Consider the following 26,300-nt stretch of genomic DNA (forward strand, 5'->3'; position numbering starts at 1 on the left):
CCTAGACCTCATGCTAGAAAATTGCTGGCCCACCGTGGCAGGGCTTTAAGCAGCACTTTGCTTTATACAATAGAAGTTAACAATTGGCTAGTCTAAAGTTCTGAGTCAGAAAGCTGCTATAATCTAGACCCTTTTAGCACACGAGAAAGTAAACACTAGGAGGTAAATTTATAGTTTAAATCCATGCTTATATTCAGGGTGAGGGAAGTTGTTTTCTTCCATTTTGCTCTTAAAACAGCTTCTACTCTAAATAGAAGATCACTTGTCATCGCTGTAGTTTGATTTCTGATTTCTATTTAAACCATGACCTAGAAGAATTACTGACCTCTGAATTTACTTTCCACAGGAAAGTGAAAATTAATATTTTCTTATCACAATGCTGAGAAAGCAATTAATATTTCACTGAACCATCTCAGTCCAAGGTTCTTGGGATTTTATTTCAAAAATCAAGATAAATCCTTATTCAGCTTAGCCTGTTGTCCATTAAGCCTGATGGAGCAAGGTGAAACTATGAATGTGTTACATAAGTCATTCACACATTTAAAAATTATAAGGATCTAAGTTTTAAACAGCTTATCCTGTGCTAGTCAATCAAAATATTGTTTACTCTGTGTGCGTTGTAAATATCCATTTATATATATATATATATACACACACTTTATTTATTTATTTTGATTTTTTTAAGATCAGGGACTAATATGAGGAAGGAGAATGCTACCTGGCAGTATGGTAACATATTGAACCTCAGTTAATGGCACTGGAATGTATTTTCTTATCTATGAAATATCAGGCATTAGAATAAATCCCGTGCCAGTGAAGTATGTTTTGCTAAAACAACTATGGCAGGGTGTATTTCTTTGCAACCCCTGCTGTACACCACAAATCCCTAATACTCCTTACTGATGTGTAGGGTCTTTGCTGAGATGCAAATAGACTGCAGAGGGCTCTAGCTAGCCAACTGGATGAATAATGTCAGGGTTTGCATTCTTGAGAAATGTTTTGGACATGCCTACCTGAACTTGATTTTTCAAAAAAATTGAGGACAAACCAGTATGGCTTTATTTTTTATTTTGTTTTCAGTTTGTCATATTAATAACATTTGAATAATTGCATTAAATATGAGTAACGTATACATGTATAAAGTCATAGTTGCAGAACACAGTAAAAATAATCCTCTCTGAAGGATTGCAGTGTTATCTACTGCTATTGTGTATATGTATGTATATATATATATACACACATACACCTATTGAGGTGTATTATGTGAATAATGGCCCAAAATCAGGTACCTTGGCACAGGGTGTTTTGTAGGAATTAATGACCAGCTCTCATTGGCAACATTTAACTACGCACGGACAGTCAGCTTCTAACAGCTACTCAGTCTTGTGAGACTCACTTGCAAGTCATTGCTTAAATATACTGATCATTTAGTACATAGTAAAGGCCACTTGAAGAAGGGTCTAATGCATTCATCTCACTTCACTTTCCCTCTCATCAACCCGGCAAAGTTTCAAAGCAGCCTATTGAAGTCCACAATGCTTCAAAGTAAAACAGCTCTGTAAACTTCTTAATCAACACTTGGCAGTCTCCTGTGTAGTGGTAGGCAAGTAGATCGGGTACTTTTTGATTAGCTTCTCACTGAGGAAGTGAGACTTAAATCAGTTCATCAGAAAAGAAACGTCACCTCGTGCTATTTAGAATTTGTATCAGAGCCACTCCAAGCTCTTCATTTTATGATTTGGTCTGATGAATTATCTTTCTGATTAAATGGTATGCTCCATCAAAAATAATAACAGCTATTCTTTGTGCCAACCGTTCCAAGTGATAGAACTCAAATTGACTATTTATCATGGTAAGTATTTCCAGACTCACCATTGGGCACTGAATTAAAATGGCCTGAATTTCAGAGACCTGGAGCACTTTCATTTAATTCCATAGTTAAACTGTTACCTATGAACACGTGGCAGATTTTTAGAAACCCTACCTAAAAGCATTTTATCGATGAACAAAATGCTCTTTTACAGTAGGAAAACATAGTGAAAATTGGGTTCAGTGTTGTTTGCACTTACATTGATGTTCTCTTATTTCAAGCTCATTCATCATATCATTAGATACTGGTAGTCTTCCACAAATGGGGTACATAATTACCAATCAATTAAATAAAACTTCAGTTTTGTATTTTATTTTTTACAGATCTTTAGGGAAATATGCATACAATAGGAGATGTATGCATATAATGAAGATATAATGCAAATAATAAAGAGGAGATGCATCTTCTACATAACTTACATTGTAGATCATCTGACTGCTATGATAATTGCAATGAGTAGTTATATATATTAATTGATTTGTCAGAAATAACTCTCACACAAAATTATTTGGAGTCTCAAGTATGGTTAAACCCACAGAACAGGAGTATAGATATCCCAGTAAACCCCTGTTTCTGAGATGGATACAGACCCACCAGATGTGCTTTTATGTTCACTTTTTTATTAGCCATCTCCAGTACAGTTTTGTTTTAAAGAGGAAAAACCCCATTTTTTTACTTCCTACAGTCTACAATGATATGGTGTTACTAGAAAGATACAGTGCAAAAGTATCAAAAGAGAGCTCTCAAAAGGATTTATTTTATTAGTTGGAAAAAACCCCACATTAATTGGAAATACATATTAGGGACAAACAAGGAATAAAGAGAAGCACACTTAATGCAGCACAAAGGTGGGTTCATTTTATGTCATTTTTTCATGAAAGCAAAGCAGATAAACAGTGAAAGCATGAAAGTATGTTATTAAGAGGAAAAATACAGATGTAGAAAAGAAAAAAATTATCAGATGATTTTTAGCTTGGTGAGCTGCTAAAGTTAAATATGTGTATTTACTCATTATCATACAAGATGCAGATATGTTCCTGATTTTTATTGCTTGCCCTGCTAAAATGAGCAGAGATGTTCCAGTTTGGAATGGCATTAGCTGTGAAATTCTCTGTTTTCGTAGTTACCAAAGTCTTGCATGAAATGTGTCAGATTGAACTTCTGCTACACATAAAGAGTAATCCCCCAAACCAAAAGACTGCATTGCTGCTGAGATCCAGACTTTCAAAAGTCCCTGGTACTTTGCGTGAAGGGTGCCTGAGCAGGGGTGAAGAGCCCATGCAGTTCATGATGACTGCCAAGAGAAAGAAGCTGTAAACGTCCCATTGAGACTTCTGGCCCTAGACCCCTTCATCAGCCCACTCAGATGTGCTGTGAGAAGGTGATTGCTTCAGCTTCATTAGCACTGTAGGATTGTAGGGTGATTCACGTCAGCAGGGGCCTCAGGAGTCTCTAGTCCAACCTCCTGCTCAAAGCAGCGTGAGCAGGGAGTCTGCACCAGGTCACTGCTGTTGAAGGGACTCTTTTGGGCAGCTCTGGTAAAGCAGTTCTCCATCATGTCAAAGATGTTTCTTCATGGGGAGTTGTGAGGATGTGAGAGACCTACCAACTGCATCACTTCTCCACTTGTCTTTGAATTCACCCTTGCTGCTAGACTTGCTATTACTTGATTTCATTATTTAAAGACTGCTTCCACCATGCAAACTTGTACTGCCTTCCCTGTAACTGTATGTGATAGTAACTACAGGTCTCAGACAAAAGAATCTCCAGGATCAGACCAGTATTAAACCTGCATATTTTCTTGAAAAGCCTTTGTTGAGTAGAAATTGCTTGAGGAAAAAGATCTGAAACTCTCATTCTTACACGCACTCTCTCACTTCTGTTCACATGAATGAACATCTGCAAGCAGAATCCTTGCATTTAGGTAGATGCATGGGGGTAAAAAGATGTAAGTATTCTTCTCATGCTAAATCTGTTATGATAAGAGAAGTTGCATGCAGAAAGGGTGCATACAGCAGAGTTGTTTTCCTTGATCCAAGCTGGCAAGCTCAAATCTTGCCATCTTTTGGAAGAACCTATCCACAGCAGAGTGCAGGATGGCTGTTCAAGTTGAACCTGAGATCAAATTCAGATTTTAAAACATTACGGACAGTCTATTTCCATAGCAATCCTAAAGAAAACCAATGTAGAATTTTAACTTTCAGATTTTTTATTCACTTTTATCCTAGCCGGTTTGCTAGGATTAGTTTTCCTTACATGGTTATTCCTTACAGCAAAACTTAATTCAATGTTCTGTATTTCACAGCACTAGCTCCTCAGAGCTTGGCTAAACACATCACCTGGAGGATTGGCTGTTTTTCTGTAAAATTGTGCTATGGTTCTGAATGAACAAGCAGACTCCAGAAGTCCGCCGTACAGCCTGGCGGACTTCGTTAGCATCTAATATTCAAAGTTCAAAAAGGCTTTTAGACAATGACATTAAGCACAAGCTTAGTGTGAGACTGGTATTTAATAGCCTTGCCAAACTGGGGAAAGGTCTTTTGGCCTCTGTAGGGTTGAGATTTCACCCTGAGAAAAAACCTGTACATAGGACACTGTAAATCATACTGCACCTTCTGTCAGCCCCTTCCCATCTTGAGAGGCGGGCGCTTACTATCACTTCGCTGGAGCTGAACGAATGCAGAGAGGCAGTCCAGCTGGAATGCAAATAATATGGCTAAAGCAGGGGAAAAGGGGCTAGCTGCTTTACAAACTGGGAGCCTAACCGCCCATATGCTGATCTAAGGGTGCCATCAGCTTAAGGTGAGCTAATGGAGCTTCAAAACAGCAGGACCAGTGGGCAAAAGACAGCATTTCCTGCTTATCTGCTTAATGTGGGATAAGTTGACCTTGAAGCTTTTAGAACAAAGAGATAAAATAAAAGTGGATAACTCAGTCGCTGAATTAGCAAAACGGCTGCACCATTCTGGCAATGTTGTAGGTTACATCAGTAAAGTACTCTCATCTCTACCTCACAGAAATCAGATAGTGATCCATCACATTATTACAAAGGTAAAGCTATAAAAGAAAGAGTGAAACCAATATTATACCTATATAGTTCAGTAAAAAGGCCACAGAGGCTATTTTCTGTAATGAGGTATTATACATCATCTAGGCACAGTGGGCAAAACCCATAACTAATGTGGCTAAATAGAGCAAACCTTCACTACAAGGTGCCTGTGGTGATATTCCAAATATAACTTTCATGCCTGATATGCAATTTAGGTGCATTGATCCACTAAAGCAACACAAAAAATCCTACCTATACCCTCTTAGCATCTCTTTATGTGATAGATGGCACACAAGTAAGTTGTGCCTGCACAGATCCCCAGCAGCATGTGAACAAGATCCGAAGTACAATCTAAAGATATAGCATGAAAAGTGAAGCTATATTATCTGTGGGTGAGACAGAGCTAACTCAGTGTGCTGACTTTTATGGCATTGCTGATTCATGCCATACTGGATCAGAGCACAAGCCTACCTGTGCTGGAGATCCACCAGTCAGCTATTCTCCAAACACATATATTCTGACAAAAATGTTTATTTAGGTGCCTGCAGTTGTACTGCCAAACATATTTAGAGGTAGTCCTCCTGGGAAAAGAGTATAGGACCACTTTCATTCATTCATTGCTTTTTATTCTTCAGGTTAGAGTTTCACTGTATGCAATTCCTGCATGCTGAAATCCTCTAATGGGTTTCTCTTCAGAAAGACAAGACTTTCTGAAGTCAGGTCTGGAGCTGTAAGTTGTTGCCATCCATAATGAAAGGACTCCAAAAACACCTCTGAAAGGAATGTCTTTCTTTTAATTAAAGGTGTTTCTCTTAAGGTCATATATAGTCAAATCCTAAACTGCCAGTCAGAAGTAAGTGTGACTAGATTACATTATTCATTGCAGTATGCCCATTACAAAGTGGTGTGATGGTAGTCAGGTGGTAATGTGGTACATTAGGCTCAGTATTGTGGCCAGAAGAGGCTCACATGGTGATTGCAATCTAGCACGATGTTATGGTTGGCGATACTGTTGTTTAGAAAATCCCCAGGGAAAGTGTTGTTTTCACAAAGTGTACTGAGATTCTGCTGTGAAATAATTAGAAAAGCATGACTGACTTTTTCATTTCGTATCCTCTCTTATTTATGTATGGTTTTCTGAAGAAACTACAGTGTTATTATTTTGAATGTTTTTCTTGCTGAAATTAGCAAACTGAATCCTTGTTTTGAAAAGATATTTCCACACACACACACACACCCCACCCCCCTGCGGAAAACTATCTTTATGGAATTCATTACTTTATTGACTGTGTTTATTTCCAGTCATGACAGAGTTTCTCATAGCATACAATCAGTGTTGGGATTTGTATTTAATTGTAATTTTCCTATGTTAAATACCTTTAAAACCTGTCTGGTTAATTCTATCCAAATGTAGAATAAGGATGAGATTTACCATGTTCAACACCTCCAGCAGTCACGAAGAATCACCTTGCCTGCAGATATTTGTCCCATTAAAGTGTTTGCACTACCCTGGATGTTCCAAGTCACACTTCAGTTCAGGAATTCCCCTCTTATTACTTATTTTTATTTACATAAAACTTAAATGGACCAGGTAAGAATTGACATATAAAATTATTGACTTCTGAAAAACCCTGACCAGTGAAGGTCACTTGATGCCAGCAAACCGAGGCACTGAAACTGCATCCTGAAAATGTTGCATTTATAAATGTATTTAGTGTACCTATGTACAAATGAAAATAAAATTTAATTCCTTTGCATCCTTATTAATTTTTCAGCTGTCAACATTAATGATCCATAGTCTAATCTTAACACAATGCTTTTTGTTTGATTTGGTTCATTGTTTTAGCTCCAGAAGTGTTCCAGGCCTTTATGGATGGAGGTCCAGGATACTCGTACCCAGTAGACTGGTGGTCACTAGGAATTACCGCATATGAATTACTGAGGGGCTGGGTAAGAATGATGGGGTTTATTGTTATTTGACACATCCACTGACATAAGTCCCAAAGCTTGCAGTGACCCTGAAGGCACCCTTCATGATAAAATTTGAAGCTCAGGTCAGGAATACTGTCCTGGGTCTTTCCCAGCTGGAAACGTTCTTGGGAAAGTTTCACCTCACTCTTTATTATGAAAGTTTGCCCAAGTTTGGCTAAGGAATGGCTTCTCCACAGTGCTGAACTGGAAACAATGGCATTTTTTAACAAATAGAACTTGAGTTTCTTCAGGTTTTATTATATCTTTGATTCTCTTGGCTAATACCTTAAAAGAGCTAAAGTAATATCCTAAGATGTTTGGCCCAGCTACAGAAAATGCTTCTCTGCCAGCGCACTTGTTACTTGTCTTATCAATTATGTGAATAAGCTTAATAAATAATCTTCCTGAGCATGGTCAAATATCACAGAAGATAAACCAAAATGGAAAAGAATTTTCTATTAAAGGACAGAAGTTGATTGCTTAAATATTTACTATTCCCTATGGAAAACAGTAATTTAAATACTGTTTCAAGGTAATGATGTAACTAAAGTAGCTGGTTTATTTTTAGATTTTTAATTCCTATTTTGGAAAGAGGATTTTACTGCATTGTATTATGCTGGTTTTAAGGAAGGAGTATTTATTATCATATGACACTAACACAGTACCACTACCCTGTCCTGCTAGGCACTTTTTAATGAGAGACAATCCATCCCACAAAGATATCACATTTTCATGTAGGATGACAAAAAAAAGGAAGCTAGAAATAAAGAATAATTATTATTGCCATTTTTTTAGTGGAAAACTACATTTCAGAGTGTCAGCACATTGTTATTTCAATCCAGAAGCCATATTTTTCAAAAGCCTGAAACTTGGCCAATCTATTCTGTATTTCCATGGAAATGGCAAAAGCCATGCTCCTGACACAAAAATCTCTCCCTTGCCAAATCTCAGTCCCAGTTCTCATAGCACAGGAGTATTAAAAACCTTTAAAAAACAAACAAACAAAAAAATCTTTGCAATTTTTCTCTACCATCATTCTCAAAAATTACTAAGTTTTTAAGCTGACATTCTTCCCAGGATGGAAAATTTTAACCTGAACAATTAAGGTCTGGCAGTGTTAAGCATAATATATTCTCAACCCTAGTCACATATGGTAGTAGTAGCTGCACATATAATAAATTAAAAGAACATCCTGCTGGTTTTCTATCAACCTTTTCACCAATTAATGTCTCTAAGAAAGCAGCAGAATGAATAGATGTGTAAGGAACGCTGAGCTCCCAAGACTAATCACAAAAGATCACTCAAATGTGACAGTCACTTTAGTATATGAAAAATTATATGGAATGGTATCCATTTGTCAAGATCCATACAGTCTTTTCTGAGTAAGTCTATCTGGCTACAGACAAAACAAAATTGAGACAGAATCAATTTTTTTATTTTTTATTTAAATAAAAACGTTGCCATCTGTCCATGCTCCAGTCGACCAAGCCAGCTGCTTGTTTTCTCCTGAAGAGCAGCTCTTGCCCCCTGAGCAAGCCAGAGGGTGGCTTGGAAGCCAATGCCTTTGTACGGACTAGGAAAAGATGTATTATTTCTTGAATTGTATTTCTAAATTTTTTTCGAGTCAAGAGAAGGCCTAAACTGACAGAAGTGATACAAGAACAAGAGCAGTAGTAGCAGGTGGAGGAAACGTGTTTAGCCCAAGCCATGTTGCTGTCTGCAACAACTCCGAGCTCCAAAGCTTCATTTGCTGCAGCAGACCTTTGCAGATGGCTGCAAAGAAGCAGCTTGCGTGTTCAAGGCTGCAAGCTAAACCTGCAAGCAGGCAGCCCCCTCTTTCTCCACACTCTCACAGCACTTTTTTCAGCGGTGAGAAGAGATCCCCATTGCCACGGAGCAGATGGGTAGGTGCTCTGTGCAGCCCACCTGCTCCTGCTGCAGTGCTCCTGGGGAAAGAGGAGGGTGTTGCACTGGGCAGTGCCACCTGGAAATAGGGCTTTCTGCAGCTGGAGCACGGTGCATGCTAGTGCATGGGGAAGGCAGCAGGGAAAGAAGGAAGGAGCATTAGAAATGAGAAACGTCAGAAATTTTGATCATTTTCAACTTTTAAGCTATGGACAGTGTATAACACTGCCTGCCTGAAAGCTAAGTAAAAATGAGTTGCTTTTTATTGAGCTGAATTTTTGTTTTTATTTGCCTCTGTTGCTATGAGATGGAAGAGTCCTCAGAGGAGGCCCAGGGTGCTAAAGGCATTGCAGCCATCTTCATGCCTTGCTCTCTACTGCCAGGAGGCCAAGACAACATGCTGCTGGAAACAGGGCCGTAGCTACAGGTTGCATCCAGTACAGAGCTGCATGGACCACTTTTTGGTTACCCACTGTAGTGCTAGCATTTCTTAGTACGTTGCAAGCAGATTTCTCTCCTTAGCCAGCTGCTAATAAAAGACCTAACAAGAAAAAAGTAAATTCATAAAGCTTTGCATCAAAAATAGATCTTTTCCCCAAGTCCATGGAATTAAACCATGCAAACCATGACATGTCAGTCTGTTCCTTAGACAACTGGTTCAAATATTGTAACTGTATATACCATGCCCTCAACAGAGACAAGGTGAAGGAAAGAGGTAGTAGGTGGGATTCTTGGACTCTGACTTTCACTGTAATGTGAACGGTTTACAACAAACTTTGGTAAAACATCACGAACAAGAGTAAAACAGGTAATTTTTTTCCTTTTCCACAAAATAAACCAGAAGGGATCTGACCTTTGAGTGGACCGAATAGTTGAAAAACGTAGGAGATATAGATGTGAAGCTATAGGTGTGAAGACCAAGCTTACAGTGGCCATTTGTAATTCAAATTAGCTAACAGCAATATTAAAAATCTCTGCAAAACTCAAAAAAATCAAGACTGAAGAATGCTAATGATCTTTAAAATAAGGTAAGTTTGTAAGGATTTTCCAGTGAGGGAAAAAGCATGGGCAGAAACATCCTTAACAAAAAAATTTAACAATTCATTATTCCTTAAAGTTGCTATTTTTAGAGATAATTCACCCTTTCCAACAATTGATGTAAATTCTGGCTTAGTGTTCATATTGGTCACATCATTGTATCATGTCTAAATCAGCAGTAGGTTACTTCTTGGCAACAGACGGAATGTTAACCTTTTAGTTTTAATAGCTCTTATATGGCAGCATTAGCACAGGTAGGAAAAAGCCTATGACAGACTATTCCCAATTAGAGTTTTGAACTCGATTCAAGAAAATATATTTATTTAGAGCAGACATTTAGGTCCTGTTGAATTCATATGGACATGATATAGCTAAATGACAACAGACTAACTGAATGTGAATCAAAGCAAAAAGATTTAAACAATCCTTGGATTTATTACTAGAACATTGCAATGCCTTGGAATGGACTTAGTTTCATACATACGTTCGAAGTTAAACATATGCATGAATCTCTCAAAATAAGAATATTTTCTGGGCCTTTATGAAGAGTAGCTCCAATTCACTATCAGATTAGATAACTAACACCTAGAAATATTCTTAAATTATGATCTTGTACCAGTACATGCTAGCAAATTCAACAGAAGATTCAGTTCTTGTTGAAGTAATGAGTGTCTGCCCTTCACTGTTGAAGATATTGGATTAGAAGGTAACTCCATGTTATGTATGAATTATGATGCATCAATTTGCGCATTGCTGCTATGATGGCATTTGGCTGAAGATCTCTTATCACATATTACATATTTGTCACTTGCTGGGTTCAATTTAATTCATAAACAATCCACACTTGTGTACCATTGTAACAACTTGCTTCACAAATACAAGTCTTTAAAAAATACATGCAAAATAATTAGTAAGAATATAAATGTATATGTAGCACCTTTATTTTCAATAGTAGTACCTTTCAATATGTAGTACCTTTATCATTTAATAAAAGATAAATCACGGCAACCTTTATGAACAAAGTGCTGTGAAGCCTGGGACTTCAGCTATAGAAGAATTTAGGTACTGCAAACACAGGACAGCAGGTCCACATAATGAGTTAATTTTAGATATCAAAAAAGGAAAAGGAGAAGCGTTGGGATTTGGATCCTACTTTTTTACTGTTGTTCTTACACAGATTTTTGTAAGGATTTTTTAAATTTCTCTTTCTACTACTCAGTAAAATCAGTATGACAAAGCTCTCTCCAGCCACCACTTTTCAATTTTGTCAGTTTAGATCACAAGAACATTCTAGTACAATCTGTAAAAAATAGTAAATAATCCACATTTCACATAGAATGCCCCAGGAACAAAATTATTCAGCCATCTCATTTCAAGTGATGCTTCTTTTCATGAGAGAAAAATCTGCAGAGGAAATGCATCTATGAGTAATTACATTCATTACAACCAAAGAAAAGCACTCACGCAAAGAAAGATTAGCCTCAAAATCATTATAAGATGTTTTGGTGGTTTTGGTATTTCCAATGTAAACAATACTGAGCTCAGGGAAATAAGAATTGTCTGCACTCTTTTATCCATTCTTGCTGACTTGATATTGATTTAACTTTATCCCAGAGGCCCTATGAAATTCATTCAGCCACCCCCATTGATGAGATACTCAACATGTTCAAGATAGAAAGAGTTCACTACTCATCTGTCTGGTGCAAGGGCATGACAGCACTACTGAAAAAGGTAAGAACAAACAACCACCTTCTGTCTTCCATCCTTTTCCAGAAGCCCCTCTAACAATGCAGAGGCATCAGGCAAGCACACGTTAGGTAGTCAAAATGTCAAGGATAAGAGAGCAGTGCTTATTCCTAGAGTTTTCTGAATGTGAGTGGTGCAGTATTTCCTCTTGAGAAGCTGGATTATTCTTGGGCTTAGACTCAGGCTTTTCATGGCCTCAAAGACATAGAAATAGAGTATTTCTGTTTATTTTAAAACTGATTCATTAGTGATTGCAAAACTTTGAGGTTCAATAATTCCCACTCTGTGCCCTGCCTCCATTCTCTCCAGCCCTGGTTGTGCATGTGGGAGTGGGAAGGAAGGACCACTCTGCCCTCTGAGTTTCTGCTACAGTTTCCATCCAGGGAGCTTAGAAATGAAAAAGGCTGTATCTCTCCCTGTCCCATGTTGCTACAGTTGCAACAACAGCCGTTGAGCCACTTTGCTGTAAATGTCACTAAGCTGCAAGAGAGGGTTCTTTTCTGAATGCATTGTGACCCTGGAAATGGCCTTCTTCCTGGAACCTCAGGTTTTTGTTTGGTTTAAATTTCTGGCCACATTGAAGGATTTTCTGCCTCTCAGGTGTTTCAGATCATCAGTACTGAATATTTGAGCACAGAAGATCAATTTCTTTTGCAGCAATAAGCAATCTATTTTTCATAGATGGAGCAATGAGGTGGTTAATTTTAATTGCTGCCAGGATGCTCAGTGTAACTGTATCTTCCAATAAATTAAAGACTAAACACAAATGGTTGGGTGGCATTGAACTCTGATGTTTCATGTGGCTTGGCCTCTTGTGTGTTTGTAAATAGACTTTTGTTGCTAATACATTTATACAGTTCATGCCTGCAACAGCCATCTGGTGGCAATTAAATTCTATTCATATCCTATGAGTTACTACTTATCTTTTTTTAGATTGGGACTTTTAGGAGCTGTTATAATATTCCCTAGCCATTTTCTTACTCAAAATTTTGTATCATACAATTTCTGTGTGTGATACATTCACTCTTTTATATGGCATCCAGTCCCTTAGAAAATGCCTTGTGCTTGATCACAGCTCCTCACTAAGGACCCAGAATGCCGCCTTTCCAGCCTTGCAGACATACAAAGCTCTCCATACCTAGCTGATGTCAACTGGGATGCTGTTCTAGAGAAAGCTGTGACCCCAGGCTTTGTTCCTAACGTAAGTTGATATTCCAGGTGAACTGTGTTTGCAAATGCTGATTTTAATTATCACTGCTGGTTTACTTGTTTATGCTTGCATTCATTGCTCTTCAGTGATTTACTTCTCACAGAAGCTTTACTTTGGATTCTACATGCATTTACTCAGTCACAGCTAAGGGAAAATTTGACCCATTTCATTAGATCACAACAAAAACTAATTAACCTTGGTTTGTTTGTTTTTTCCCTTTTCAACTAAAAAACATTTTCCAGACTTTGCGTTTCAGCTGTTAGATCAAATGATTGTCAGAGTTAATTCTGAGCCAAAGAATACCAAAGCTGCTACTCTGAAAGTTAGGCATCTGAATAACATTTGCAAAACCTTAATAATATACCAGTGTGCTGTTCCTTTTTCACTTAAAAAATACTGTTGCAAAAGACTGACCTATTTCCTTTGTGACAGTTTGCTACACTAAAACATTCAGATTCTGTGAGGGATTCTGGTTGTTTCTTTTTTACTGTTGTTCCTTTTTGTTGGTATTTTCTGGATATTTCCATTTTTATCATTTGTAAGTTAAATGGATTGGAGGGACATGAATAAAAAGTAACGACTGCATTAGCATGTTTCTCTTCTTTGTTCAGTTATATTGTACCATAATTCTTCACCAAACAATACATTTGTAGCACACCGAGGTTTGTTTATATTCTTTTTTAATGCAACTGTAAATAAAGATGAGGAAGGGGGAATAGCTAGACCTTGTCCTCATCCAGGTGCACACCAGAGTTCTTGCCAAATCTGATGAGGATCCAGCCCTGCAGAAGCTGAGGGTGAGAAGGTATTGCCTAGTGGAGCAGAGGCAGCCAGGTGGGTTGCCCAGGGCTGGCAGTGTTTGCTGTGCTTCTTGGCACCTGACCAGAGCCTTTTCTGGAAGCTATATCCTGCAGAAGAAAGCTATGGGTGGGTAAGCAGGGCCTCCCTCAGGGAGCTTGGGAAAGAACCAGGAATACAACAGGTAACTAGCATGACAGATGAAGAGAAAGGCAGCCCCCTCTTAGGCACTTCAGGGTAATGTTCACCAGGGCTGAAATTCCTTCCTTTCACATTGTGGCTGAATGATGGTGCCAGGTGAAAGCTTGAGAGGTGAATGTCATATCTGCCAAACCATGGTCAGGACCCCTTCCCTTCCACTCAATGTCCCTGCAGCTGGAATAACTGCTATGCCATGCCAGGCCTTCCCCTATGCTCTCCTAAGTTGCTACCCTAAGCAAAGCGCTGCAGAGCAAAGCTTCTCCCTGGCCCAGTGGACTGTGAACTCTGTTCTTCTGATGGCGTCTATCTACAAGATGAATGGAAACTGAGATATCGGAGGTGTGGCCCAACTCCTTCTCAGACAAAAATCAACATTAACTAGACCTCCTACTCCTAGAAGAAAGTTCAGTCCACAGCTGTCAGCATGCAGGAGATTTCACAACCCTGCTCTGTATTTTAAAAGAAGGATGCAGTTCCCCATACCCAAAGGTACAACATACATGGGATCCAGGAGAGTCCCAGACTTCACAGAGACTACTCATGCATAAGTACATGTCTTAGGGCTTAAAAGACAAGAGGGAGGACTTCAACTTGCTTCAGCAGAACTGGTTACTGAAGCCCGCCTACGGCAAGTCTTAGCTCTGCTCCTGTTCCTGCTCCAGAGTTTTCCTTTCCCCAGATGTCTCAGTCTCATCCTTGCTCCCACTCAAGCTTGAATTCCTAGGGCCATACCATCCATCATAACTCTGCTCCTGAGGGTTGGACTCAAGCCAACCTTAGTCCAGGAGCGTATAGCTAACCAATGCAACATGTGCCACCTTGTGAAGCCTGCCTCCTAAGGAATGATGTATGGCAGCTTGGCTGTAGTAACAGGACCTAATAAAGGGGCTGAGAGATTTCCACATCCATCTGGCTTACGCTCAGCCTGCCCAGGGCTGGGGCATACGTTTGTGGTGGTCTGCATCTGGCCAGAGACAAGCAACCTTAACGTCTTAATTCAGAGTTCTTGTGTGTCTGTTTGCTTCTTTACACCTGGATTTAGGTTGTTTTGAGGGTACCTTACTCCTGAGAGAGTATAGGTAAGTTCCCTGACTTCTTAAGGATGGTGAAAAAAGTAATTTTAAATGTAATTTCAGAAGGAGTTGTGGAACTTATGTGCCTGGTACTCTTCTATTAGCCAAGTGGCCTGTTCTGTGGCTGATGTTGAGAAAGATGAATGTGATGGAAGTTGAGAAAAGAGGAAGTCCTCCTAAAATGTCTGCCATTAAACATGTGTCCAAAGACAGCTATTCTTTTCACATTTGGATTCACCTTACTTGTGTCTTGGCAGGAATCTGAATATTGGAGGGAAATCTGTAATATTGGAGGCAAAATAATACTCTACATTTAAAAGGAAATAGGATTAAAAAGTTACATTTATCTACTCAGATTAATCTGAAAGTCCCACTACAAGCTCTACCAGACACTTCAGAACAGAGGCTGATATTGCAGGCCATGTTCCACTAGGCTGATCAGGTGTATTAGGAAAAACAGTGAGATGGTGAGAGTCAAAACATCTTTTCTAGCACAACACTTCTTTTTATAGTAAGATTTATTGTTTCGTGATGCCAAGTTTGGCCATGCATTTTCCAAGAACTTTTTTCTTTGTTGCACCAGCAAAAACCTTCACTGATTAACTGGGGCTACACAACAAAACATTTCTTGGTTTTCAGGCTTTGTTGAGAGAGTGAATTGGGGCCAACATACATTGATACGGGGAGAATTTTATAAATGTTGACAGCTTACTGTCAGGAGCTTGCCTGCAGAAGGCAGGCAAGATGGCATGTGAGAGGCCTGTGGTAGGAAGGTCCCATAATTTAATTTCTCACTTCGTAGTTTGATTCCATAAACATTGTTCTTACTTAACTAGTATGTGTATTTCTGTATGGTTTAGATAGTTTCTTTATATTCAGCTTGGAGTCATAAATTGCTAGTGCTTTTCTTTGTATTCTTACATATTTGATAAAGGAAGCAAGAAATTATTTAAACGTAATTTTAAAAGCTTCATTTTTAAAGCTTCAGAATTAATGCGACAAATTTATTCAGACAAATTAATTTCAGACAAATCCTAAAATTGTACATGCTCAGGATAGGAACTGATATTGATCAAGCATAAAGAATTATTCATTTATGAATAAATATAAATAAGCTATAAACCTCCCTTAATAAAAAGCAAACAAATTTTACTAAACCTGACTGGATGGTATGCAGGAAAAGGCATCAGACAGCTTAATACTGTACTTTAAGTATACAGACTTTGCTAGGAATCAAAATGATGAAGAGTGTCTCTAAATTAAATGTTTTGTTGTAAGACACCACACGTTATAAAAGTTTCTGATGTGATTTTATTGCTTAGTGGCTTTGGTTACTAAATAATATCTGCCATTCATACGTATGACTTATCTTAGTACTTCCACCTTGATGGTGACGATGGTGCGATTGAACTCTCAGCAGTCCCAGAGGAAAACAGGCTGCTTTTAAGATCTTCCACCACACAATTCAAATTGTTTGCAATTGTTTTAAAAATGCTTTGAAAGAATGAGAAGAAAGGAAGTCATGTCATTCTGATCACAAGAGCAGCAAAAGACTAATCCAGTAATTAGGATGCCAAGTCGTGTGTCCTGGTTTCAGGGTGACTTTTTAAAAATGTATTGGGGTCAGCTGAGACATAGATTTTCTGGCCATACCCTAGCCCTTATCCCTAAATAGGAGAGGAAAAGTTCTTTGTAAATGCTGTCATGAGGTGGCTTTACTGCACTAATGAATAGAATTAAAAGAACTCCTCAAGGCATAAATGGTGCTCCTGTAAACGTCTGTGCTGAAAAGACCTGAAAGAATCAAGAACCTGAAAAGAATTAAGGAAGAATCTGAAAAGAACCAAGGAAGGAAATGGCCATATAGTAATGGTGTTTTCAATCATCCTGCTTAAAAAAGAACTTCCTGATACAACCAAGAATCTCAAGATTTGGTTCAAGCATCACAAACCAATATAAAAATGAAGAATCCAGGATATTTAAGTAATGTAAGTAACGGGTAAGAAAAAGCATAATAGATGGGATAAAACAGAAAAAGCATAATTGGAATGAAGCATGTGATTGGGAAAAACCAGCACTGACTCACCAAGGGCAAATCGTGCTTGACGAACCCAGTTGCCTTCTATGACAAAGTAACCTGCTCAGCTGATGTGGGGCAAGTGGTGGACATTGTCTACCTGGATTTCTCCAAGGCTTTTGATACAGTTTCCCACTGCCTCCTCATAGAGAAACTGATGTGTTGTGGTGTAAAAAAGTGGTCTGTGCGGTGGGTGGGGAACTGGCTGACAGGCTGCATGCAGAGGGTGGGGGTAAATAGCTCTTTTTCAAACTGCCAAGTGGGGTCCCCCAAAGATTGCTATTGGGCCCAATGCTGTTTAATAACTACCTAAGTGATCTGGATGATGGGAATCAAGTGTACCCTGATGAAATTTGCTGACTATACCAGACTGAGTAGGCAAGTGGACACTTCAAAAGGGAGAGCCACCTTGCAGGAAGACCTAGATAGCCTGGAAGAGTGGGCTAACAAGAACCTTATGAAGTTCAACAAGGACAAACATAAGGTCTTGCACCTTGGAAAACATAATCCAGGAGTGCAGCATGGAATGGGATCTGCTCAGCTGGGAGCAGCTCTGTGGAAAGGGACCTGGGAGTCCTGGTAGACAACAAGATCAATATTACTGAACAGTGTGCTGCTGTGGCAAAGAAATCCAACAGGATACTGGACTGCATCAAGGGCCTCACCAGCAGAGATAAAGAAGTCATTATCCCACACAGTGCTTGTCAGGCCACACCTGGAATACTGTGTTCAGTTTTGGTCTGCACTATGCTAAAAAAGGCACGGACAGGCTGGAGGAGGCCCAGAGAAGGGCCACAAATGTGTACAAAGGACTGGGAAGCCTGCCATGGGAGGAAAGGCTGAGGGAACTGGGTTTGTTTAACCTTAGAGAAAGAAGGCTTAGGGGGAGACCTGTTATCATATTTCATTATTTAAAGAGTGGCTACAAAGAAGATGGAGACTCCCTTTTTAAAAGGAGTCACATGGAAAAGATGAGGGGTAATGGGTAAAGTTATTCCTAGGGAGATTCCAATTGAACACAAGAGGAAAATTTTTCACAATGAGAACCATCAGCCGTTGCAATAATCTCCCCAGGGAGGTGGTGGATTCCCCAACTTTAGATACTTTTAAGATTCATCTGGACAGGGTGCTGAGTCATCTTGTCTAGACTGTGCTTTTGCCCAGAAAGCTTGGACCAGATGATCATTGAGGTCCCTTCCAACCTGTATTCTATGATTCTACGAACCATTTTTTTATATATAAATGCTGCTAACCAAAAAAGGCCTGCTCCTTCCTGTGTTAGCATGGACAGGAGCTATGCAACTGAATCCACCTGCAACTCTTCAGAAAATCAGATTTTAACAAGTAATGTCTTACAGCTACTCCCCATCCCTCCTGCACTATTGCAGTTGCCATTTATGTTCTACAGCACTAACTGATATTCTGAGGAAGACCTTAGGCCAAATTAATCTCTCTCATTGGGGTGATGTAATTGTAGTTGCTGTAGGAATACATCTGTGTATAACTAGGTAAAGGATCTAACTCTTCATAATTGCTTTATAATACGATTTTTATCTTACCTCCCTTATTTAAACTTTGAGCATCACTTCAGGCCTAAAAAGACAGTTTTCATTTTATAGATTTGGTTGGGAAACTGGGTCATTATTAATGCTATTAACATTTCCCAAGCAAACTAAAAAAAACCCCACAATGATCCTTCAAAGAGTAACTTTGAATCCTTTTGTACCAGAAAGGAAGACTGAACTGTGATCCTACATTTGAACTTGAAGAAATGATTTTAGAGTCCAAGCCTCTCCACAAAAAGAAAAAGCGACTTGCCAAAAACAAATCGAAAGATGGAGCTAAGGAAACCTGCCCACTGGTAAGTTGGAGAGTGGCTGCAGTCAGTGACGTTTCACTTACAGTCTTCAATAGGCAAACTCAGTTAAGTTCAGTTTTCTTGTGTCTGAAAAGAGTTAACTTTATGTCTGTCATTTTACATAGAACATAAACCATCTCCAAAGAAAGATAAAAAGCAACCATTTGTTTCATTCAAATAGTAACGACATGTTTAAGTTGTAATCATTTTTAAGATTCTCACAGATGCTCATTTAAAGTATGAAAAAGTGTTGCCAGTTGGCAAATACGCCTACCACACATGGACAGAGAGTTACAAGGAGTATTTAACAACTGCTAGTACCAAAAATGAAAAGTAGGCTGTGAAAAGCTCGTTATTTATAAATGTTTAAAGCTGTCTCTTGCAGTCTTCATTAATGTGTCCCATGTAGAAAGACTCACTGTAGAAAAAAAATCTAAACTGAGAAGATTAAGAAATAAACATTTTCCAGACTTGAGTTTTTATTTCAGTGAGATTTTATAAATTCTGTTGCTACTCCTAATGATTTTTTGAATGCTCATGCAAACTGTTCTTAGAGCTATCGCCTTAGAAATCCTCAGAAATTATTTGTCGAGAACTTCTTCAAAAGAAAGAAAGACTGATTGTGCTATCACGGTCCCCAAAACACCTTTTGATAATATCCCTTCATAAACCTTTTTGTTCAGTATTGTTTCTGCTGTTGTGATTTTGGTCTATGATTTTCCATGTTTTTTAATCAACTTATTCATGCTGTTTTTTAAAGAACGTACACCTGCAGCAGTGCTTGGAAACCGTTAGGAAAGAATTCATCATATTCAACAGAGAGAAGTAAGTACATTTCTTAATGCCTGTTTAGCATTCGCTACTGAAATTAATTTGAGAACTTTTTTTCTTTTCCTCCCAGTGTAAGGAAAAGTGATTAATGATCACAGCAGCAAGGGCTAAAAGGCTGGTTTTCCATTGATTTCTTCCTCTTACAGTCTCTGGTGTGATGGTTTTGTCTTTCTTCCATCTTTGAAAGCAAGCAGAAATGCTTGTGATAGGAGTATGTTAGAGAGATAAGGTAAATGTCACTGACACTCTCCAGACAAACTGTTAGCAATTAAGAAAAGGGAATACAATACAAGGAGCTGCTTTTTCAGGACTTGAACAAAACCAAGGAAAGTGATAACTCATGAAATTTTGCTGATATGAACTTCAGTGTGCTGACTTGAAAATGCTATTCATACTTCACCACAATAAAGAAGTTTATTTCAATATTAGTTATTTCAACAAAGATAAATATTAAAACTACATCAGACATACAAGGAAATGCTTCATAGTCTGAGTCAGCCAGAATTCATAGAAACACAAGTCTGAATCCCAAGCATGTCAATAACCTACCTGGTCCAATTAATACACTGCATTTCACATAATTTACTGTGTTTGAGTTGCAGCCATTATGGACATGTTTGTATTAATGGATATAGCTCCTAACAGGGAGTTGTTCATATCTCTGGTCAAATTATTGCATTTCATTCAATATATTCAGTGGTTTTATTTGACCTAATTGTATCTGCAATTTTTTCTAATGGATTTGTGAGATGTTAAAATTTGATTAAAAAGACTATCTTGCTTAATGTTTGCAATGCAGGTAATTACTGTCTTCTGTAATTAAAACTGGGAAAGGTATTGTCAACTTTACACAGTTGACATGATGTCATGAAGGAAATTACGCCATGGATAATCCTATTTTTCCTTTTACAATCCGTGGGATATGTCTATGTCCAGTACTGAATGCTCACAGAAACTACAGTGAGGACTTAAAATGAAAAAAAAAAAAAAAAGTTCCAACAGATTCTTCGTTATTTTGCACAATCTCTAGCACAAGAGAGCCATATGTTTATGTAAAAGCCATAAACAAGAAAAGCCAGACCAAGTCAGCTCACAAAAGATTTTCAGAATGGTCTTGGTGGTCTTCTCTGAATCAGTTTTTGTATCAATGAGGTAGGGAAAGCCTGAACCTTGTAGGAATTTTATTAGTCCACAAAAATCAAAATAAGTAAGACTGTAATAACAAGATTAGATAAAGATTACATTGATAAATCAATTTATTGTGTTTTCAAGAAGTTGTTTGTACAACTAGTTCATTTCCAGATATGACTTGCTCACCTACTTGGGAGGCACATATATCAAGGAAACCCAGTATACATCGGTTTCTGAAAGATAAAATAAAATACCAGATTTTGTAAAACATTTCCAAAATCTGATTGTTTGTGTTCACTAGCATTGAAAAATTTCTTTTGACATAATTTTACTGTATTATTCTTGAACATTTTTTAGCAGTGCATAGGAAATTTTTTTTGTTTCATATTGCACAACTACAGTAACAACACAAGCTATAAAGGACTCTGAGAGGCTGCCGAGAGATCAAGGAGACTTTTAAATGGAGTACAAGTAAAATGGAAATGAAAGATAAAAACATGTATTTCATTCAGAACAGCATGTGTTTTGGTCAATGCTTCATTGGCTTTGACACGGTAAAGGAAAAGTATTTAGTCTAGACCTACAACAGATCCTGCACTGTCTAATGCCAGATCACAATCATTTCTTGTTTAAATTGTATTAGAGCTAAAGAAGGACTTGGAGAGAATTCTGTAATACTTTTGAAAGACAAGAATGCTAGTAAGAAGGGAAGCAGAGGTTGAATTTGTGAAGTGCAAAGTGAATTCAAGTTAACAGGAACAGAAGAAGAGTAATGACAGACACAGATATTATCATACCGGAGAGAAGCGGCTACATAGTGCACACCAATATACTGGTAGTTCACAGTATAATTCACGGTGATTTTCCTTAGACCTTTCTGTGCCCTCAAGGCTGTATCTACAGGGTGAGGTTGTGTTTACATAAATTTCCAAAGCCATATGGCCAATCAAGTTCTTAGGAATTCTCATCAGCTACAGATGCTGAAAGAGATGAACTGTTCCTACGAGCTCAATATGCAATGATATGTGATCGTACCATCAGGTGAGGTGTCAATCCCAAGCAGGGGTTTAAATCAGTCTCAGATTGATGCAGCCAGATATTTCGATATTCCTCCATGTTCCTCTACATAGAACAGAATTGCTTATATAGTCTAGCTATTTGAAAATTTCTGCATGCTTCCCTAGAAATTCATTGTATTAATCTACAAAAATGTTCATTTTTTTTGTGATTTAAGCCTTCTGCTCAGTTTACTTCAGTGGCACAGTACACTACATAAACCCTATGAAACTCTGAATCAAAAAAATTGGTCCATCTTTCAAGGGAAAAGATGAGAATATCAAAATTAAAAAAAAATAATAAATTTTTGACTGACCAAGATGAATTCAAGTCGTAATGTGTAGCTGAGTGCAATGTTAACCATCCCAGTTCCACAACATTTTGTAATCCAGTACTTGTAAAATATCTATGATATATATATATATGATATAAATCTGCTTTTATTGAATATATTGATGATACTTCCAGACTGGGACTCTTTTTTCACTATGTATCTTTCATTCTGCAACAGGTACTCTAAATCTTAAAATATGGCATATTTATTTTCTTCCCAAGGAGCTTGGAAGACTACCAGAAACTCTTATATTGCAAACGGATGGGGGTGATAGGTAAAGAAAATGCTTACTAAGCTAGAAATAATTTAAAAATAATTGAAAAGACTGAATGAAGTAACTTAATAGTTTAAGTTAATGCTGGCAAAGACAGAATGTGCACATTTTCACTTTTCTATTACTTTCTGCAGTTAAGTAATTAGCAACTGCTATTTATAGGAACATTTTAAGCAAGATGAGTGCATGAGGAAGACAGTTCATTTTCTCCAAGCCAAGCTTTCAAGTGAGTAGGTTCAGTTAAAAAGGCTGATATTTTTCCAGATGGCTTTACCAGCAACATTCAGGCAACATACCTTCTCAGTAAGTCTTACATTGTCCTTGAATGCAATTTGTTTGCTTGGGCTATAGTTTAACTATGTGTCTGATATCTGTGATTTGAACTGTTATGAGATAGGATGAAAGACATAAAGAATTAAAAAGAAATAGATCGTTGTATATAGTCAAAGAGATGCAGAATGATAGAACAAATGTGTTTTGTTAAAACAGGAATCAGGAATGGACCTGGATCCACGATATTAGCTGTTTTCCTTATGTATTGGATTTAACGGTATGAGTTCCCTGGACAAGGAAGTGTAGTCAGTAACTGAGTAACAAAAGTTAGATTTGTATATACTCACACACTCCTGATCACGCAGTATCTTCTGTTGCTACTATTCAGAATTCACTGGGGAGATGAGGAGGAATGGAGTGAAGATCAACAACTCCCAGTTTGTAGAAAAAGCCAGAAAACAACCCTACCAAACAAAGAATTTTTCCAGACATGAAATGAAACCATTTTCCTGAGATTTATATAAGTGCAAAAGACTGTCCTGTGTACTAAAAATGGCAGTTATAAAGTCCAGGTGTAGTTTTGTGCTTCAGTTTAGCTAGGCATGTTCTTATTGTTAATCCTATAGAATGGACTGGGAAATCTGTGAAATCTGCAGAGAATACTGCTTTCATGTGTGCGAAATAGACACTGAATGTTTCAAAGTCCGTCTGTGATCCGAGTCAACAGTTGTTCCTATGAAACACCATTTCTTCTAATAAAAGGATTAAGTAAAACTGAATCTGGGCCATGTTCATCTTCCACCCCCAATGTAATTTCCTCTTGGGACACTCATATACAATTCCAAATAATGTAACAGCAGACCAGGAGGAGCTTTAGGGATGCGCAACATTCATGGATTAAAAATACTTTCTACTCCATGTAAAATGGCTAAACTGTTCTGAAGAGGTAGTTTTATACCTTCATCTTCATTTGTGCAGAAAAACATTAAGCATCCAGAATGAAATCTCTTAGACTGCGAGCAGATTTTATGTTGATTTTTTTTTCCAGTGCTTCAGATACAGAGTAGCTGAAGTGTCACTAGATGGAAGGCTTTATTCTTATTAACATCGATATTTCAGTGGATGTGACCTACAAATTAAAATACTGTGTGTCTTTTTATAAGACATGGTTGTATGTCAACTGTCCACATTGACATTATCTTCCAGAACCTTTAACAGAGGGTTCTTGCCATCCTGATCCAAAGAAAAATAACGTGGGAAAATCCTTTTACAGTCCAAGTTTGAATGTGGTGCAGGAAATGTTTTCTGTTCTCCTTAAGAGTGTCAGTAAAATAACTTACTTAGTTTTGAACACATAAACAAAATAAATTGTGATCTAGAAATGGTCCACGCACTGGGTCTTAGCTGGAGAATATGATCTGAAGTTGATTTCAGGGATTTGTTTGGCTCCTTTGGGTAACAAATGATTTTTTTCTGCTTTTAAATCTATTTCTGCAGATATATGCTTTATTATATCTAGAAATGCAGCAACAAACATTCTGCAGTATCTGAATTGTAATCCCATAGACCTACCAGCAATTTTTCAAGAACTCTATCTCATTTAGAAGCTGTAGGCTATATTTTCAGGTTTTTGTGGGGGAAAGAAAGATTCTACAAAGTCACATTTCATTCTCGGCTTTACTAAAAAACTGAGCACAGATTAGTTTGCTATTTTTGTGCTGTTACCACTGAACAAATCTTCACCTACATCTACATCTGTTTATGAATGTCTGAAACCTGAAATAGCCAAAAATGAAGAAATAACTTCAATATTTGGATGTAGTGGAATCATATTTCTTACTCTTTATGGTTCCTCCTCTTCTCCCTAAAGATGTCTTTAAGATTAAAGAGGTGAGCAAACAAAGAACAGAGGAGAAAACAAGAAATACTTGCTCCTCCAGCACAATAATCCTTCAGTTAGATGCTTCACAATCTTTTCCTCAAAATTATCACCATGCTAATGAATGTAAAATCATACAGCCACCTTTTACTGAATAAAACATGTATTTCATATATCCAATGTACGTGAAAATGGGTTAGAATTTTGCAAAACTAGTTTAATAAATGTAATAGATCAATAAGCAAAATATCCATATTTTAACAATCCTAGTGGAAATTTTCAAAAATCTACTGATGATTTTGAAGTTGGAGGGGTTTTTACTTAAGTTCCCATTGATCTGAACATGCTTGTCTCTTTCTTAAGCTAGTGGTACAATTTATTTCTCTTCCCAGTGTTTGCTCAGTACAACCACACTAAAAAAATTCTGCCACAAATTGAAGCAGTCAGATGGTTGCTGCACCTTCACCTCTCTTTTCCTTCTATAATTCCTGCTGTTTGTCCATACCTAGTTCTTTCCTAAAAGGTAATGAACAGCTCTAGGTGAACAGACATCTCTCTGTTCCCAGAATAAACAGCAAAAGTTGAGAGAACATGTTTTAAGCAGAGTAAGAAGCTTAAAATCCTGTCTGATTTTGTTCCTATCATAGGATAAAAGTTTACTTAACTTTCTCTGCATTTTTTACAAGATCAAATTTATTATCTCTCTCTTTGTAGTTCTTTTTCTTTCATTTCAATTGTCTTTTCAGATTCAAATCCAGAGTCCCTGAGTATTCTCTTTCATTTTGGTTGGATTGGAATTGAATATCCATAATGATTTGCAGTATACCTTATTGAATGTACTTTTCTTAGTATTTTATGTCACTTAGTGTCTCTGAAGATATTTATATTATCATAATCCCCATGATATCTGAATGCTCTTTTCTTGCCACTTCTGCTGACCTTAATTCAGTTTAAATCTATATCTTTCTAAGTATTTCAAGTGGTTATACTGGTCTTTGCTGATCTTCTTCTTGTCCCTTTTCTAATGAATACGTCTGCTTTTTGAGATTGCTCCTGCAATCTCACCTAATTAGAAAAATGCCTTTCTGAATGTGATTAAATCTGGTTTGTTTTGGGGCACTAATAACAGCTTCTTGGTCACACAGGCCCTTACACTTGTGTCTTTGATTCCTGCTCATGATTACTGGTTTAAGATTACCAGTCCAAATGTCACTATTATCTTAGTGAGTCAAGCAGCCTAAAGATTTGGGCATAGCAGGTCCAAGCCAGTAATTTTTATGTAGGCATAAATTCAAAATCACTTTTTTTGAGAAAGAGTGGTCATACAAAAGCCATTTTTTCAATAATGTGTTCTCTTCACAGTTTCACAGGGGGCTAATGAGTATCTGGAACCTCATTTTCAAAGCCTTCCATGAAAAATAAGCATAGTTTTCCCAAGCAAGTAATAATATCACTGTAGTGGCTACGCTTCACCAAATGGACATCCAAATTTACAATGAAAGTTCGTGTCAGGGTACATATATCAGAGTATTCTCTGTGCCAAAACATGGTCCTGGAAGGATCAGGATAACAGATGAAGAACCTCAGCACTGTAGGCCAGCAATTTACAGAAAACTGGACACAAACACACCTCAGAGAAACTGATCAAAAGTCAGTTCAGAAGGAGAGAAAAGAAAAATCTTCCTTTGCACATCCCAGACTTTGGAAAGGAACCAAAACTGTATGA

At 37.7% G+C, this 26,300-nt stretch overlaps 1 protein-coding gene across 1 annotated transcript in view; it reads left to right on the plus strand.

The window, feature by feature from the left end:
- STK32B (serine/threonine kinase 32B) overlaps positions 1–26,300 on the plus strand; it is a 179,067-nt gene that overhangs the window by 136,977 nt on the left and 15,790 nt on the right. Inside the window, exons 7-11 of the mRNA XM_056326850.1 lie at positions 6,766–6,869; positions 11,448–11,564; positions 12,655–12,780; positions 18,668–18,799; positions 19,557–19,621. Coding sequence (XP_056182825.1) covers positions 6,766–6,869; positions 11,448–11,564; positions 12,655–12,780; positions 18,668–18,799; positions 19,557–19,621 — 544 coding nt within the window. The remainder of the gene's footprint in view (positions 1–6,765; positions 6,870–11,447; positions 11,565–12,654; positions 12,781–18,667; positions 18,800–19,556; positions 19,622–26,300) is intronic.

Source organism: Falco biarmicus, chromosome 1, assembly GCF_023638135.1.
Source record: "Falco biarmicus isolate bFalBia1 chromosome 1, bFalBia1.pri, whole genome shotgun sequence".
Classification (NCBI taxonomy): Eukaryota; Metazoa; Chordata; class Aves; order Falconiformes; family Falconidae; genus Falco; species Falco biarmicus.